Source organism: Carlito syrichta, unplaced genomic scaffold, assembly GCF_000164805.1.
Source record: "Carlito syrichta isolate Samal-C Ts95f unplaced genomic scaffold, Tarsius_syrichta-2.0.1 Scaffold307930, whole genome shotgun sequence".
Lineage (NCBI taxonomy): Eukaryota > Metazoa > Chordata > Mammalia > Primates > Tarsiidae > Carlito > Carlito syrichta.
Window position 1 is genome coordinate 1,137,980 of NW_007252026.1, and position 16,790 is coordinate 1,154,769.

A 16,790-nucleotide genomic window follows, 5' to 3' on the forward strand; every position below is an offset into this window, starting at 1 on the left:
GTTCATAGACAGGGAGCCATGATTCCAAGTTACTCTTTCGGGGAGGAGGGGAGGCCCCCTGCCAGGTGGGTTACTGTGTGTTACACACCCACTGACCATTTGTTTCACCTGTGAGTGACTTGACAAATGAGTCCCTGAGCTCGGATCACTTTTTTTTAAGGCCATGATAAAGTCAACGATTTGTCTTGAGAGAGATGACACAGAACCCGAGTGCTTGCAGAACCATGTTCATGCATGGCTCAGTGTTGAGTAGTTTGGGGTAATCATGCCAGATGTTTAATGAAGACAGTCTGAAGATCATGATTCATCGATTCAATCAACAATTGACCTTCCACTAGATACAAGAAATAAATAAAATGAATAATCACCACTCATATTTATCTCACTACAGGCTAAGCTCAGTATCACATGCTATACAGGTGCATGGTGGGCTATATTCTAGACTCCCTAGAATTATCTTTTGGAGGGCAGGACCCTTATGGTACAGGTTTCCCCCACCAGGTAAGTGTTCTAGGGCCCCATAGGCACCAGTTAGTGTTGTTGTAAGAGGCTGTGTTCGGCTTCAGTGAATTTGTTTGGAGATTCTTTCAGTGCATTTGCCCATTTCATGATGGATGATATTAAATGAACAAGCTGCCCACACCGTGCTGAGTGTTCAGCAGTTTTGGACTAAAAATGACACAACCCCTGTGCCCCATCCTCTCTGTTCACCCAAACTCGCCCCGAGTGACTTGTTTTTGTTGTCTCTGGATGGAAAAGTTCTCCAAGGAAAACTAGAAACCATCAAATTTGACAAGCTCAAAAACTGTTTTGAGCAGTGAAAAAGCATCTCGATAGGTGTATTGCATGAAACAGAGAGTACTTTGAAGGTGATTGAAGTTTAAATATGTAAGAATAAATACACAATTAAAAAAAAATAAACTCCAGGTTTTTGGGAGACCCCCCCCCGCCTTGTACATCCCCATAATGACCCTATGAGGGGCACTTTGACATTAAAGAAGTTATATCACTCACCAAGATCATGTAGCAAGAAAGCAGCAAAGCTAAAATTTGACCCTAAAGCCCAGGCTTTTGATATTATGACATACTGCCTCCCCATACAGAATGGAAACCATGTTCTCAAGAAGTTTATTGCCCCTGGGAAGTCCAAGCAATAGTTTTGTTCCTGGTCCGTGCTTAAGACAATGTTCTGCATGTAAAACACTGCTTAAAGAAAAATGTATAAAAGATATATCTTAGAGTGCTAATTTCACGTAATGCTTCAAACACTGTTATTTCAGTAAAGTAGATGTATTCACCACAATTTCAACATGTAAAACTCTGTTTAAAGACACGTGTATTGATGATGTTTCTAAGACAGCTACTTGTCAACATACTTTTTAAAAGTGCTGTTTCTTGAATGGAAGCATTGATACAATGATTGGCAGAATCATTGATTCTATCTACCCACTCAACCTGGAATGATTGGTAGACTCTCTGCTACTTTAGTTTCCCTCCTATCAAATCAAGTGAATTCATTATTTACTGGATTCCTATGCAGTACTAGACTATCCTAGGTCCTAGGATAGAAATAGTCCCTAGTATACCTGCTCTTCTCCCAAAAGAACACAGTCCTAAGGAGAAGCCATACACATATGCTGCCAGCTTTCACACCTGCTGTCTGGCCATGGGGAGCCGAGGGTGGAGGCATGACCGAACCAAGGACAGGGAGGCCTCTGCGTGGAGATTAGAAAGTCTTCCCAGGAGGTTGGCATTTCAGGTGGCCTGAAGGATAAGCCTTGTTGCCACTTGTGAAAGAAGAGGGAGGGAATTCCCACGGAAAAGACAACTTGGGCAGAGACATGAAAGCAGGTGATGATTTGGGGGGATACAGTCCTGAGTGAATCAGCAGGGATGTGAGTTGAGGAGGGGGATCACATTCACACTGGTTGTATTTGGAACATTTTGAGAATACGTGTGTGTGTGTGTGTGTGTGTGTGTGTGTGTACTCATTAATGAGGGCATGTGTTGATGTATGTGTCTCCTCAAGAGAGAAGCTATAACTTACACAGGATTTGTGCTCTCCATGCAGTGCTGTTTCCCCTACTTCACCGGAGCATTGACTGGGGTAGGGGTGTTGTGTATGATGGTTCTGCACAGGAAGGACTAGAACAGAAGAAGCGACTTGTCCCTGATTCTACTGGCCTGCCCAGGGCTCTTCAGCATGGCCCAACTTGAGTACAGCGACAAGGCCAAAGCACCCCAGTTGCAGGGACTTCTGGGAAGGAGGGCTGTTATGAACTGGCTCCTGATCAGACGAGCTGCCTTCCCATGGGGGAATGTGTGTTCTCTTGCAGGTGCATGGTGGGCTATGTGAACGCCAGCTTGTCCGTCTTCCGAATTTCTGACTTCGAGAATCGCTCGGAGCCCGAGTCTGACGGCAGTGAGTTCTCAGGGACTCCTCTCAAGTACTGCAGGTGAGGAGGCACTTGGTGGAGCTCCCCCGAGCCGGCCTGGCTCTGCTGCGGGGAGGCAATGATCTGACGACCCTTCTGGCTGTATGTGCTTAAAGCCATGGTTGTCAACCTTCTATATGTGTTAAAAGCTCCTGGGGAATGTTTAAACCTTCTCTTGTCCAGGCTGCGACCCAAACCAATTAAAACAGAATTTCAGGGGGTGACACTCAGGGCCTAGATGCAAAGTTAAGAACTGCTGGTTTAAGGGAAACACTAAAAATCTAGTGTCAAGGGTTACAGACCCGGCCCCGGGACTCGGGGACAAGCCGTCCCCAGGTGGTCTGAGTGGCAAGCTTTTGGGGGCGCCTGTCTTGTTCCTCCCCGGCCAACTCCACGACATCACATTTCCAAATGCGGAGCGACTCGGACACAAGACAAAGAGGCCCAGCTCGTCCCGATTCCACCACGGTGGCCTCTGAGCACATGCTCGGCCTCACTCTCTGCCTCGAAGAGGGAACTAATGAAACTGTGCCCTTGGTGTGTATTTATATAGTAATCCATAAAGGAGGAATTGCTCGGCCCCTACTAGGTGCCGGGAACCGGTACTTTCCCGACAAACCACATCCACCCTCTAAGGTCTTGCTAGCCCAACTGACAGGTGAGAAACCCATTCACCAAAAGCTCAATGTGACTCCCTGTATGCAGCTGTGGAAATCAAGTTCCGTGGCACCTCTTGGATGTTAGAAGACTCTTGTGGCTTTTCCATCACGACATTCCATGTTCTCCGTGCAATGATAGCATGAGGAAGGATAGCCATAGGGTCTCAAGCTCTTTGACATGGAGACCCTTGTCATGGCCCACTTCAGTCCCTCATTTTACAGAAGGAAAAGCTGAGGACCAGATATGATCGTTTATTTGTGTAAAGAAATTCAGTAAAGAAATCCAGAGGCGATACCAAGGCCCCGGCTTTCATCACAGAGTTCTTCAGATAGCTGCACCAGTAGATGCATCGCAGGGACGGTCCCTCCCCTGCCACCCTGACCGGCAGAGGATGTGGACAGAGCCATACTGCTGAAGCTCCCGCATCGTTCTCTCTGGCGTGAATAAATAACGCCTGTGGATGACGGTTTTCAGCTTTCTGTGAACCAAAACCAGGTGATGCTTCTTTTGTAAAGTAACCACCTAGCGACTTAAATCCTGCGTTTTCTTTGGCCAGTCTCTCTCCTTTGCCCCCAATTGTTTTTTCAGAGAAACGGGCACAGCCACAGAAACTAGATGTGGGGACCTGCAGTCGCACAGACTCACTCACTTCATTATAGTCCAGACACTGGATCCTGCATAGAGATGCCTGCCTGGCCTGCTAAAACAAGCAGCGCTCTAACCGCTCACCAGGTGGAGAGCAGAGGCATGAACCCCCAGTGACCCAGGGCAGGGCAGTTCCCAGAAGACAGAGCAGGACAGAAGCCAGGGACTCAGCCAAACCATGATGGCACCCCCCGCCCCACCTCTTCTGATGTCATACCAAGTTCCCAGTGGTCAGTGGCTGTCAGGTCGCATCAGATGCTCACATCTTCCTCCCGCAAGGAGCACGTGAGGTGAGGAGAAGGAGTAGCTGGTGATCCCAGTGGAGAGTCTGCAGCCAGGCAGCAATGGCAGCCCTCTCCAGGAGAGTCTCCATTTGCTTTTCCAGGGTGTTTCAGCCACGGAATTATCTAGCAAGCATTGCTAGAGGCACATAGGGTTCCGAGAACATGGTTCCAAATAAAATGCCAAATGTTATTTGGAGCTAAAGCCCTTGTGATCAATTTTAAAATAAGATAAAAATGCAGAGCCTTTCTCCTCCTGTCCCTCCTGTCTCATAACTCTTCCTGCCTGTCCTACGTAGTAGCATAAACACCCAGGCCACAAAGTAGTAATGTGGCTGGAATTGTTGATGTTGTCACCACTAATTTAAAATATGATTGTTTTGTTTCACATTTTTCTTAGGACTTCCCTAAAGAAAAATTTGTTTAAAACTTAAATCAGACCTGGCTCGGTGGCTCAGCCTGTAATCCCAGGACTTTGGGAGGCCGAGGCAAGTGGATTGCCTGAGCCCACAAGTTTGAGACCAACCCAGGCAATTTGGCCAGACCTCAACTCTACAATAAAAAAAAATTAACCAGGCGTGGTAGTGTGCATCTGTAGTTCCAGCTACTTGAAAGGCTGAGACAGAAGGATTGCCAAAGCCCGGTAGGTCAATGCTGGGGCGGCTGTGAGCGTGCCACCGCACTCCAGTCTGGGTGACAGAATGAGATTCCAACTCAAAAAAAAAACTTAAATCAAAATAAGGTAAAATGATATTTCAGATTTATCCAAAGCTTTTCATTGTGGTCTATATATACATATACCATAATGAAAAGTAGAAACGGGGACTTCTATTTTAAGACACACAGCAGGCAAGGCTCCTGGATCTCTCAAGCTGCAAACATCTAAACATATGGGAGAAAGTTTTGAAATCACCTCCTCAAATGCATCAAAACTAAATGAAAGTGGAACTTAGAGTGTACACACAGCCTTGCAACCAACTTTACCCAGAGGGAATGTGCTAAACTAAGTGAACTTGAACTTGTTTTCCAAGACCTTCCATGGTCAGGGAAGCTGAAAAAAAATTAGAAATGACCAGCCGTGAGCAAATCTAAATATGTCCTACATAAAATAAATGTAACACAGTCACATTAGAGTCTATTGTATAGCAATGAAAATGAATTAACTACATGCAACAGTGTGGACGAATCTTAGTGGCATGACAGTGAACAAAGCAAGCCCTAGAAAACTGCATGCTGTATAATATCCTTTCTATAAAGTTCTAAAACAAAATCAAGTGGTCTAATATTCAGGCAAATGTATAGACACATATACCTACAAGTTCATGATAAAAATGAAATTCAGATTGGGGGAGCAATTGGTGTAAGCTCTGTAACGTTTTAGTTCTTGGGATCCGTGGTGGATTTATGAGAGTTCATTTATTATCAAAGCATCAGATAAGCATAAAAATGAGAGAGAGAGGACCATGAATGGGCCAATAAGGTAAGTTATAACAATAAAGAATTATGATTAGGTCAATTCTGTGCACCTGTGGTCCAAAATACTGTTATATGAAAATGCAGAAGATGAAGAAGAGTCAAGACATTTCTGAGAAAGAATAACAAGGTGGGAGGTTTGCCTTATGTTAAGACATAGTACAAAACTATGGTAATGAATCAGTGAGTGGGGAACAGATAAATAGAAAACAGAGTAGAACAGTGAACCCCAAAGTATATCGCACTGTCATTAAAGGTGAAATCACCGAAAAGCATAAAGTATGATGCCATTTATAGAGAGTTCAAAGCAGAAAAAACAAGGATTGTTTCATTTAGGAAAAATGCCCAGGTAGCAAAACTATAAAGGAAGCAAGACGGTGGCAGTTGCAGAACTTTGTGTGGTGGTCGCCACGCGGGGTGGCTGGGAATGCCAGCAAGGCTTTCTAAGCTAGTGGCCATGTTCTGTGTCTTGACTTAGATGGAGATTGCATGAGGTTCACTTATTTTTTCAAATGTTTGTATGCTTTTATTTTCATGGTTTGAAATGGGAATGAATTAGTTCTACCTGTTGCAAGAAAAATATTTGCAGACCAGTCGCCAATCTCTCCGTTTCTTAAGAAACAGAAGCAGCTTTAAGGAATGCGCTCGTGTAAGCCAAAAGGGAACCTCTACCTTCCTGCATGTAAAATGGAAGACAAGACATTTAAAGTGTCACTTCCTAAAAACAACTCTGAGTCATTTGAAAAAATTTCCTCCGAACACTAACTCCACGGAATTGCTTAATATCATTGAAAGTACCAAACTAGAAGGATAGAGGAGTAAAACTTTGATTTTATTAGCTTTGAAACTCGGCTTTGTGGCTGTTTCCACAGCAGCAGAGGGAAGTGTTTCCTTTGTGCAAGTTCCAGAGAACACGCAGTCAGTCATTTTGCAAGTCAACAGCACCACATCAAAAGCAGAGAAACGAGGCACAGATGTCATCTGAGCATGACCCTCTCCCAAATCTCTACCTGATGGAAAAGGCCAGTGGGACCAGGAATAGGCTGGAGCATGAACTGAGCGCTCCACCTGCAGCAACCATCTGCGGACTCATAGAAGGGAAGAGCCAGGGGCTAAGGTTTTAGAGCTAGGGAGATGGAGAAACATGTTATTGATCTGGAAACTGATGTCCAGAAAAGAATTCCCAGCTCTAACGAACACTGTTGTGTAAAAAGCACAAGGAATCAACGAAGATGACTCTTGAAACAACTTGAGGCTCCTCCTTTTATAAATGTACCTTTGTCTAATAATCAGCCACATGTATAATAAAAAGCATACTGCTATTGTTCTTCTAGAATATTTACTTGGACTATATCTGAAATATAGGCTGCTAAAGATAAGCAAAGAAATATGCTTATTATCGTAATTGCAGAAAATGCAATTCATGGTTCTTAACTAGCTGTACTCTGCAAAAAGACCCATCTGATTGCAGCAGACCTCTTAGCAGAAACCCTAAAAGCCAAAAGGGAAGGAACCAGGGCCCTGTCTTTATCATTCTTAAAGGAAAGCAATTCCAGCCAAGAATTTCCTACCCCACCAAGCTAAGCTTCCTTGATGAAGGAGAATTAAAATCCTTCCCAGACATGCAATCCCTAAGAGAACACACCACCTCCAGACCCGCCCTACAGGAGAAGCTTAAGAAAGTTCTGAGCTCAGAAGTGAAACAATGGTTCCACCTATTGCAAAAGCACAGAGCACTGAGTAAACAGAGCATACAGATCAGCCACAAAAGCTAGGATAGTTCGTGCAAACGTTTAGTGTTGAATAAAATTCTTCTTTCTAAAATTCCATAGTTATTGAACCTATAGCAGAAATGGATTATATAACCTCATGTTAGAATGAACTGGTTTTAGCCGGGCTCGGTGGCTCAGCCTGTAATCCCGCACCTTTGCGGGGCTGAGGTAAGTGGATTGCCTGAGCCAGCGGGTTCGAGACCCGCCTGGGCAACTTGGCGAGACCTCATCTCTACAATAAATAAAAAAATTAGCCGGGCGTGGTAGCGCGCACCCGTAGTTCCAGCTACTTGGAAGGCGAGGCGGAAGGATCTCCGGAGCCCAGCAGATCAAGGCTGCGGTGGCCGGGAGCAGCCGCTGCACTCCAGTCTGGGCGACAGAGTGAGACTCCAACTCAAAAAAAAAAAAAAAGAATGAACTGGTTTTGATGATTACCTAATCCCCATCACCACAGAGAACCAGCAGTCTGAAGACACTAACAGAGTTATTTTTAATTTTGGCACTTGATACTTATCATAAATATCACTTTAAGGACAAAATAATCATGATACATTATTGCTACATATGAAATAATAATTAAGTTGATGATTGTGCTGATGATAATGGCAGTAGCTTATATTTTTGTAATCCCTGATATGTTTCAAAGATACTCTGCATAAGAAACTATCCAGTATGCAAATCAGTGCCGGTCTTGAGGGTAGGTGCTGTCCTACATGAGAAGCTGAATGATCAAAATCTTTATGCAGACAAGGGTGTTTGATATGTCCTCACTGCAGAACTATTGGGATAACTGGTGTTTCTGGATTTCCACATTTCTGGAGCTAATGAAAAACACATTGGGTTCAAAAGCATGAAACTGTGTGACACTGAGTAAGTCACTTTCCAGTGTTCCCACCTGTGGTGACAGTAATGGCAATGGTGGGGATAAAATGGAGTCACGTAAATTAGAGTTCCTAGGTGCTCAACCAACAGCTGTGAAATTGGATGCTTACTCAAAAGCGTACCCTCCAGCATACACTCAGAAGGGCTCTTAGTGGCAAATGGCAGAAATCCAATGCAAACTGACTTCAGTAGAAAGAACTTTATTGCTGGTATCCAGGAGAGTCTATGGGTAATATGAACTTTGGTAATGACCAGGTCCTAAGCCACAGGTGGCAGCAGGAAGACACAGCCTCTTTCCTGGTTCAGCTCTGCTATGTTGACTTCTGCATTCAAGGCACCAGCAGTTCCAGGTTTTACCATTTGCGATAGTTCCAGCAGACACACTAGTGTGGAATCTATGATCAGGAGAGGCTCATCTTTTGAGCTGGGGAGAAGAGAGAAGGGCTAGCCCCATCCAACTCACATGAATGATTCCCTAGAAGAGAAAACATACTCTTTTGTCAGAAGAAAAATGTCGGACAAGCAAAGCAATAGATATCTAGTATGGAAAAACGTTTCAACCTTTTTGCTCTTTGAATGAGGACTACAACGGAAGGAATTTGGGAATCAGAAAAGTCATGGTGAAGTGCAGCATCTTCCTGTGTCTCTGTAGGTACCGGGACTACCGAGACCCTCCTCATTCGCTGGTGCCCTATGGCTATACACTGCAGTTCTGGCATGTCCTAGCAGCTCGATTGGCGTTTATCATCGTGTTTGAGGTGAGTTCGCTCAGCCTACTCCTTTGTTTCCTTTGACATTATGAAGTCACCAGGAATAAAAGTGTTGGGGACTTTGAATGGGATTGTCCACTTCCAGAAGAAGTAGAGTCATATTATGTAATGTCTCTTTTATCCCTTTTTCTTTTTTGTAGTTGAAGTATTTGCATTTTCCAAGAAATATTCTAAAGCCCATTTGTTGGTTGTTAATGAACGAGTCAGAACTCATTGGCCCAAAATTTAATATGCTAAGACCATGGTTCTTAACCTTTAGGGAAGATACAGTTTTCTGCCCCCATGCCCAGAGAGTCTGCTGCATTGTGTCTGTGGCTTGGAACACGTGGAGCTGGGCATCACAGGCGGTGCCTCTGGTTGTGTGTCATCATTGCATTATTTATTTTCAAGCACACAAATAAGGATGCATTATCTAAGATTCAAATGGAATTACAAAGAAAAAAATTGCCATATTATGCACCAATAAAAATGTGTTATCTATTTTCTTTTTGTCTTTTAAAATTTGCTATAAAAATATTTGCATTTCTATAACTCTAGTCATGAGTAGAAATGTCATCTCTTGTAACTTAGATTGGGGCCAGATTAATGCAAGCCACGGTTGCCTCTTGGCTTGGATCAAAATCTTCCTAGACTTTTCCGAGATGATTTTTCCTTCACTCCAGGTAACCAAGAGAAGGCAATGAGAAGCTGTTCTTCCCTGGAAATTACCTTATCAATGGCCCAGTCTCTCTTTAATGATGTTTTTTAACCCACCGCTGTCTTAAAATTTTTCAGACGACATTTAAAAATGGAACTGCGTGAAGTTATTATTTGACTTTTCAAGTGGAACTTTCTATCTCCTTTCAGTATTCTGTTAATTAGAAATACTAGAAATATACACAAAAACCTCTTAGGGGCAGAATCGTACACCATCCATGCATCACCAAATGTATCAAGCTTTAAATAAAATCAAGAATACTTAGTGGTATCATTTGAACATGTAAGGGCCTTTAAATTATCATCTGGTACTTAATTGGTCACCAGAATATGGATGGACAGCAGTGACAGCGATTCTAGGATTCCAGTTATCAGGATTTCGGGTAAATAATCTGTGACAGTTGCCAAAAAGAAAAACATTTCTTCCTAAAATGATCACTTCCCTAGGCCCACTGATAATTCTTACAAACAAGATTGGTTAAAGCATGTGACAGTCTACAAGGCATTTTTTTAACCTTCTCTTATAATTCTCCCGATAATACCCATTTTATAGGTGAGTGACGTGAGCCTCAGAGAAATTAAATAGCTCATCCTCAGGTAGACGGACTGGTCTCAAGCAGTAAGAGCCACCGAGCTGGAGGTCACACCCAGGTCTCCTGACCATGTGGTGTACCTTCTGTCTCTCCCCTGAATCCCCCGACTGTTTCTCCCCTGCCTTCCTTCTGACTTCTTGTTATTTTTTTTTTGAGTTGGAGTCTCACTCTGTCGCCCAGACTGGAGTGCAGGGGCCGCTCCCGGCCACCGCAGCCTCGACTGCTGGGCTCCGGCGATCCTTCCGCCTCAGCCTTCCAAGTAGCTGGAACTACAGGCGCGCGCTACCACGCCCGGCTGATTTTTTGATTTATGGTAGCGATGAGGTCTCCCCAAGTTGTCCAGGCGGGTCTCGAGCCCACGGGCTCAGGCAATCCACTCACCTCAGCCTCCCAAGGCGCGGGATGACAGGCTGAGCCACCGAGCCCGGCTCCTTCTGACCTCTTTCCTGTTCCCCAAGTGGCACCTTGAGACCAGGCTCAGGCCTCACCTCTCCTCTGTTCTTCCTTCCTCCCCAGGCCGGCTCCACCGCCCTCCCCGACCGTCCCACTCCCCCACACCCCCGAGGCTCCCTTCTGCCTTGAGTTCCGCAGTCACTCCGCTGGGGGTGGACAGCAGGCCGGACTCCCTTGCCTTCTGCTCTGTGTTTCAGCACCTGGTGTTTTGCATCAAGCACCTCATTTCGTATCTGATCCCAGACCTCCCCAAAGACCTGAGGGATCGCATGAGAAGAGAGAAGTACTTGATTCAGGAGATGATGTATGAAGCGGAACTGGAGCGTCTCCAGAAGGAACGCAAGGAGAGAAAAAAGAACGGGAAGGCACACCACAACGAGTGGCCGTGACCAGGTAGGCTGGAGGCGTCCTCGGCCTGCCACAGAGCTCGCCGTGGCTGCAGTGATGCGGGTCAAAATGGACTCCTCGGAAGCTTCCAGAATCCGCCTGTTTCCTACTGGAATCACTGCGGGTTCAGCCTGATCCCTCCTCCCTCGCGCCTCCTGTGGCTTTTCTCTCCTCCTTGCCAGACCTTGGCCTGGCAGGCAAGGCTTCCAGAGGTGGCAGGTGTCCTCTCCCTCTGCACCAGCTGTGCTGGTCTCTTTAACTTCCCCAGGGAAGCATGCGCTTCTTTCTGGTTGCAGGCACCCTCTCCTCTGCCATGGGCTCACTGTGTCCTCCCAGGCTGCCCCATGTCACATCGCGCCCTCCAAGGGTTCCCCAGACCCATCCGCCCCCCCAGGCATCCTCCTTCTAACGTCTCTGGGTGTCGCCAGCAATACCCCATGTACTGAGATAGGCTGATGTGTACCAGCAATTTACAGTGTTTAGATAGTGAAGGGGTTCACCAGCCCCAACATGGGCATCTAAGGGAAAGCTCAGTGGACTGTAATTGTATTCTCCAACTAGCCAGCTTGGTGTTAAGTACATCATCTCATTAAACGCACATCCAGTTAATAGAGGTTTGACGGATTAAGGCTGAATACATTGTAAGAAAGCTCTGTGATGTTCCCGTATAACTCATCTGAAAGCTCTTCTGAAACCTTCTCCCTAGCAAGTCAGTTACCGGCTGTGTGACCTCAGACAAGTCGCTTAGCTCCTCTGAGCCTCAGCTTCCTCAGTGATGAAATGTTAAAGTGAGCTTTCCGTTCTGATCTCTTGTAGGTCTAATTTTATTACTGGATTCCATTTGTCTTCCTGGCCCTTTAATTCTCTCTTCAACACTTGAATGAAGATTAACTGTGAAAACATTTTTCAAAATCTGGTCTCCAAAGAAAAATGAGATATACAGGAAAAAAGCATGGCTTTCACTTTTCCTATAGATTAAGATGTAGCAAATATCTGCGGAGATGTTTGTTGTTATGTTAGTAGAGTTGTATCAACCCCGATCTGAACTGAGTCCAGAAGGTTTTTATTAAGAGTTGGATATCAGGGTGGACCTGGAGGAAATAACCCAGACCCCAAGCCCACGGGGATGAACTAAGATGTAGAACACTGACCCTGCTGTCAATTCCAAAGTAGGCCTTGGCTTCACTGAGGGCAAGAAATGTTTTACTTAGGAATCTGACCGTTTCCCAGACCTGCGACTGACTACGTGACTTTGGGAGAGAAAATTACTTGACGTGTCTGAGCTGGCCTGCTTGGCAGAATACCTAGCAGCTCGGATATGAGGCTATGTGGGGTTCTGGACTCAGCCCAAAGTGAGTGCCATGTCCCGCCACACGAGGTCTGTGCTGTCATGCTGCCGTGGTCTGCCAGATACCCAACTGGCTTTCCTGGGCTCCCCCTGGATGGCCTGGGCAGGGCATCCCGTGGATTCAGTTCCATATTTGCAAATGTAAATAAGCTGGACTCCATGCTCTGAAACCCTTTCGGGCCTCAGCCTTCCGGGATGCTGTTATTTGCTCAGAACCCCTCACCCCCACCCCTTTCTGATCCTCTTCCCAGGCTCTTGTCAGTCTCTAGGAGGGACTGCCAGGATGATGTGGTTTGGGGCCGGCGGGTGGCAGACGTGATGGAAGAGGCGAGACCTCATCTCGACCACAAATCAAAAAATCAGCCGGGCGTGGTAGCGCGCACCTGTAATTCCAGCTACTCGGAAGGCTGAGGCGGAAGGATCGCCGGAGCCCGGCAGGTCGAGGCTGCGGTGGCCGGGAGCGGCCACTGCACTCCAGTCTGGGTGACAGAATGAGACTCCAACTCAAAAAAAAATAAAAAAATTAAAAAGGAAGAGAAATTCCCAAAGAGCTCCAGGACCAGAGACCAGAGCGTGGCGGCATTATCCACACCTGGGGGTATGCTGGGCCGCAAGCCAGCAACCAATTGGGGGGTGGGTCCTGATCGCTCCATGGCTGGCTGCTCTCTGTCCAAAGGAACCATCTCTTATTTTTGCTTAAAAGCATGGTGTCTGTCTGTCTCTATTCTTCCAGCAGTTGGCAGGATGCCACGTGCTTCAAACTGCCTTTCTGACTCAGTCTGCTCATCCGTAAAACAGGCACAGTCGTGTCTATACTGTCCCTGATTCAGTTTGGGGTTACAGATTCTTTGAACGCCCTGGATGCCCTTGATGTATGGTAAGTCCAGAATCCCTCTGGTAAGTGATCGTGTGTATCTAGGGTCTTGATGCTTTCTTTTCTCCTTCCAGATACTCGTTCCTTTCCAGGCCAAGGACCTGAATTGTGCTTACTTCTCCCAGCTGTGCAAAGCACATCCAAGTGAATGACTACAATGCAACCGCAGTGCATGTTGGGAGGCCAGTGCCGTGGCCGGTCAGCACCCAGCGAGGACGGCCGTGTGGGAGCCACGCCGCGTGACGTCTCACTGCAGTCTAGCACTGTTGCTATCTATCCTTAGACCACTCGACCAAGCAAGCATGCACATTGTGGGCAGTTACACGCTCAAGTTTTTAAGAACCAAGGGAACTTGTATACTGGGCCTGTTTTTCAGCCTGTTTGCTACCTTTTTTGCATTCTGTCCCATGTGAATTTTACAGACACTGGGCTAAAAAGGTATTCAGACCCCTGGACACACTTTCCTAGAATGTCACCATAGGGTCCTAATTCCATGCCACCAGTGACACAGACAAGACCCTGTTTACAAATTTTTCTTTATTTTCTTTTTTAATTTCAGATCTTTCTGGGGGAGATTATTATATATGACATATCTATAGCTATGTGTATGGCCATAGATGTATTTCTGTGTGTACATATGTATAGTCATGTATTCCTACATATGTACATACAAATGCAGAGATATATAAAGTACATAGAAATTCCTTACTTGTAAATAGCCAAAAAGTACTGACATGAATGATGAATTTTCACATTTAAATAGTCATCAACATGAAGCCATGTGTAATGCTTGTATAATGTGATGCGATAAAATTGAAAATAAATTTATGCACATGGAACTTTTTCAGTTGGCTCCTCTGAAACTCTGTTGTATTTTTTTCCCCATAGAATAAGGGGATCATCTAGGAGAGGCTCTTTGATGCGAGGGGATCTTCTGAGGGACTTTGTAAGAAACCAAATATTTAATGGATGAAGGCATGCACAAACAAACAATATGGCCGAAAAATTAGCATATGCTTCTGATGAACATTTTTTTCCCAGCCTTGATAGTGGAATATAAGGCCTAGTGAGTATGCCATGACTTGGGGAGGTGCTAATCTCCCTAATCTCGTGAGTCTTCACAGGACGAGAAAATTAGAAATTCCTACTTCAACACTGTAATTTTTGTTAAAAACTAAGCTGTCTGGGTCAATCAGGAAAGCAGTGACTCCAGACAGAAAGTTATCCAAATAGTTGGCAATGGAGCTTAATCTTTGAACTGGCTGAACTTGATGCTAGCTGATTTTTTTTTTTTTGAGTTGAGTCTCACTCCGTTGCCTAGGCTGGAGTGCAGTGGCACACTCACGGCCACCGCAACCTCAACCTGCTGGGCTCCGGCGGTCCTTCCACCTCAGCCTTCCAAGTAGCTGGAGCTATAGACACACACCACCATGCCTGGCTTATTTTTGTGATTTATTGTGTGGACGAGGTCTCACCAAGTTGCCCAGGCTGGTCTTGAGCCCCTAGGTTCAGGCCATTCTCACCTCAGCCTCCCAAAGTGCTGGGATTACAGGCTGAGCCATCATGCCCAATCTCGCTGATTTTTTAAAATGGAAACTTCCTACAAGTATACCTTACACTTCGTAGGTCTCTTAAACAATGGAAATGGAAGCATATTTAGCTTTCTGCGGAGGATTCAGTGTCATCACTGTAAAACGCTGACTTGCCAACAACATGTCTCCCGAGTCCCGTCTGCCTGGACAGTCTCCATTCACGATCGGTCCCACTCACGCAGACTCTTCCCTGTGTGCTGTCCTCACGAGAGCACTCACGACTGTCACATCCCCAGACAGAGGTTGAGAAGCCCGCCCGCGCCTTCCTCGTTGCCTGACAGAGTGAGGTGCGCACACTCGAGTTTCAGCCCTTCCTGAGAGAAACGAGCCAAACGTGAGGCACGCTTGGCTTATGGCATGCAGCCGGTGTCACTCGCCTTCCCATCACTGCATGTCTCAACATGAAAGAACAGAGAAGAAGACCTTCCCGTGGTCTTCTGTGCTAGGGAAGGAGCTAGAGCTACGACGGTCACATGGGAATCATAAGTGCCAGATGTTGTTTCCAACACAAACATGGAGTACTTGCCCACAGACTGTCAGGATTCGGAAACCAATTGTAGAACATTGTCAACAAAAAAATGAAGGAAGCCTCGCTTAAGAGTGCTCCCGTCACATGAGCGGCCTTAAATTTAAGTATTCAACTGGGATTCCATGAGTCTCTTGGTGGAGAGAGTAAAGCTGTTATGAGTGGGGCACAGCCATGCTCAGCTTGCATAGACATCAGCCCCCAAGAAGGGAATCTTCAACTTTAATTTGGACCTCACTAATGAGGAAGTTGTGATCCCTTGGATGGGCTGAGGTCTGTTATGCAAAACAAAAAAAGGAAACCGGCAAAACATTTAAAAATATACATTATAATTTTATTTGCACAAAATTCAAAAACTTGCACTCAGGGACATATTAAAAGCATAAAATAAACACAAAATGTTTCCTGTGGTGTGTGAGTGAGAAGGGATACACAGGCAGTTATTGTGCTAGCAATGCACTGTTTCTTGACTTGAGTCATTCTACGCCATTTTCAAAAGAACCATTTATATAAAGCTTGTTTGCTAATGGTAAACTCAGTTTTTTCCTCTTAATTATCATCATCATCTAATCCAGTAGCGATCATGCATGCCTCAGAATCCCTGGGCCCTACCACCCCCACTGTCTCTATTCGGGAGGTCTACAGAGGGCTGGAGAATTTCATGTTCTAGCAAGTACCCCAGTGGTGTTGATGCTTCTGGGTGGGGATCACACTTTTCAAATCACTCATCTAATCAATATTTTATGGCCAGAATTGGGATGATTTTAATATACTCTATAGTTCAAGCTGAGTTTAATCAGCTTGGTCTGATTGTATAACAGTTTAGGGACTACTCCCCTGGTAGAAAGGTAGGTGGGCAGCAATTTCAATCCATGATCTTAGTTACAAGAGCAATTATCAGCTGATCAGATCATTCAATACAAAGCTCCAGACCCGCAGTTTTCCTGGCTGAGCAGCTCACTGGGTGTTTCTTGATGGATCAGGTCAGTGCTACATAGAGGTCCTTCGCCTTGACCTGCATTTTCCATTAACCCAGAAAGCTGAGAAGAATTCCTCCCAACTCCAGCCCTCATTCTCACCAGTTTAGGAGAGAGTTTGCATCAACATGTACAATGGAGTAGATCTACTAAGATTATGGGCAAAACTAAGGTCAGATCCACGGTGTATGACCTTGGACAAGGGATTGAACTTCCCTAAGATGCAGTTACCTTATGGACAGATGCCCCGGGATGCTGCCAAGGTCCCTGTTCTGTGAAACACTTCTTGCTCCAAATTTTGGGAGTGCTGTTGGCAGACTGCTTCCAGCTCTCACCCTTGTTGGGCGTCCTCATTGCAGAGGGTTGCCTGGTCCAAGACCACACCCCTTCCTGTGGCAGCCCTCAGTGACTAATTGATGCAGGGAT

General features: G+C 45.6%; 1 protein-coding gene across 3 annotated transcripts in view; it reads left to right on the forward strand.

Annotated features, from left to right (window-relative positions):
• Positions 1–14,120, forward strand: part of ANO4 (anoctamin 4) — a 383,517-nt gene extending 369,397 nt beyond the window's left edge. For 2 of the 3 annotated variants that reach the window (XM_008064696.1, XM_021715859.1), the window contains 4 exons: positions 2,337–2,456; positions 8,801–8,906; positions 10,858–11,053; positions 13,344–14,120. In XM_008064696.1, the coding sequence (XP_008062887.1) occupies positions 2,337–2,456; positions 8,801–8,906; positions 10,858–11,049 (418 nt within the window). In that variant the 3' untranslated portion in view covers positions 11,050–11,053; positions 13,344–14,120. Of the gene's footprint in view, positions 1–2,336; positions 2,457–8,800; positions 8,907–10,857; positions 11,058–13,343 lie in introns of all 3 variants that reach the window. The other variant, XM_021715858.1, reaches the window with a different exon arrangement.
• Positions 14,121–16,790: the final 2,670 nt, after the last annotated feature.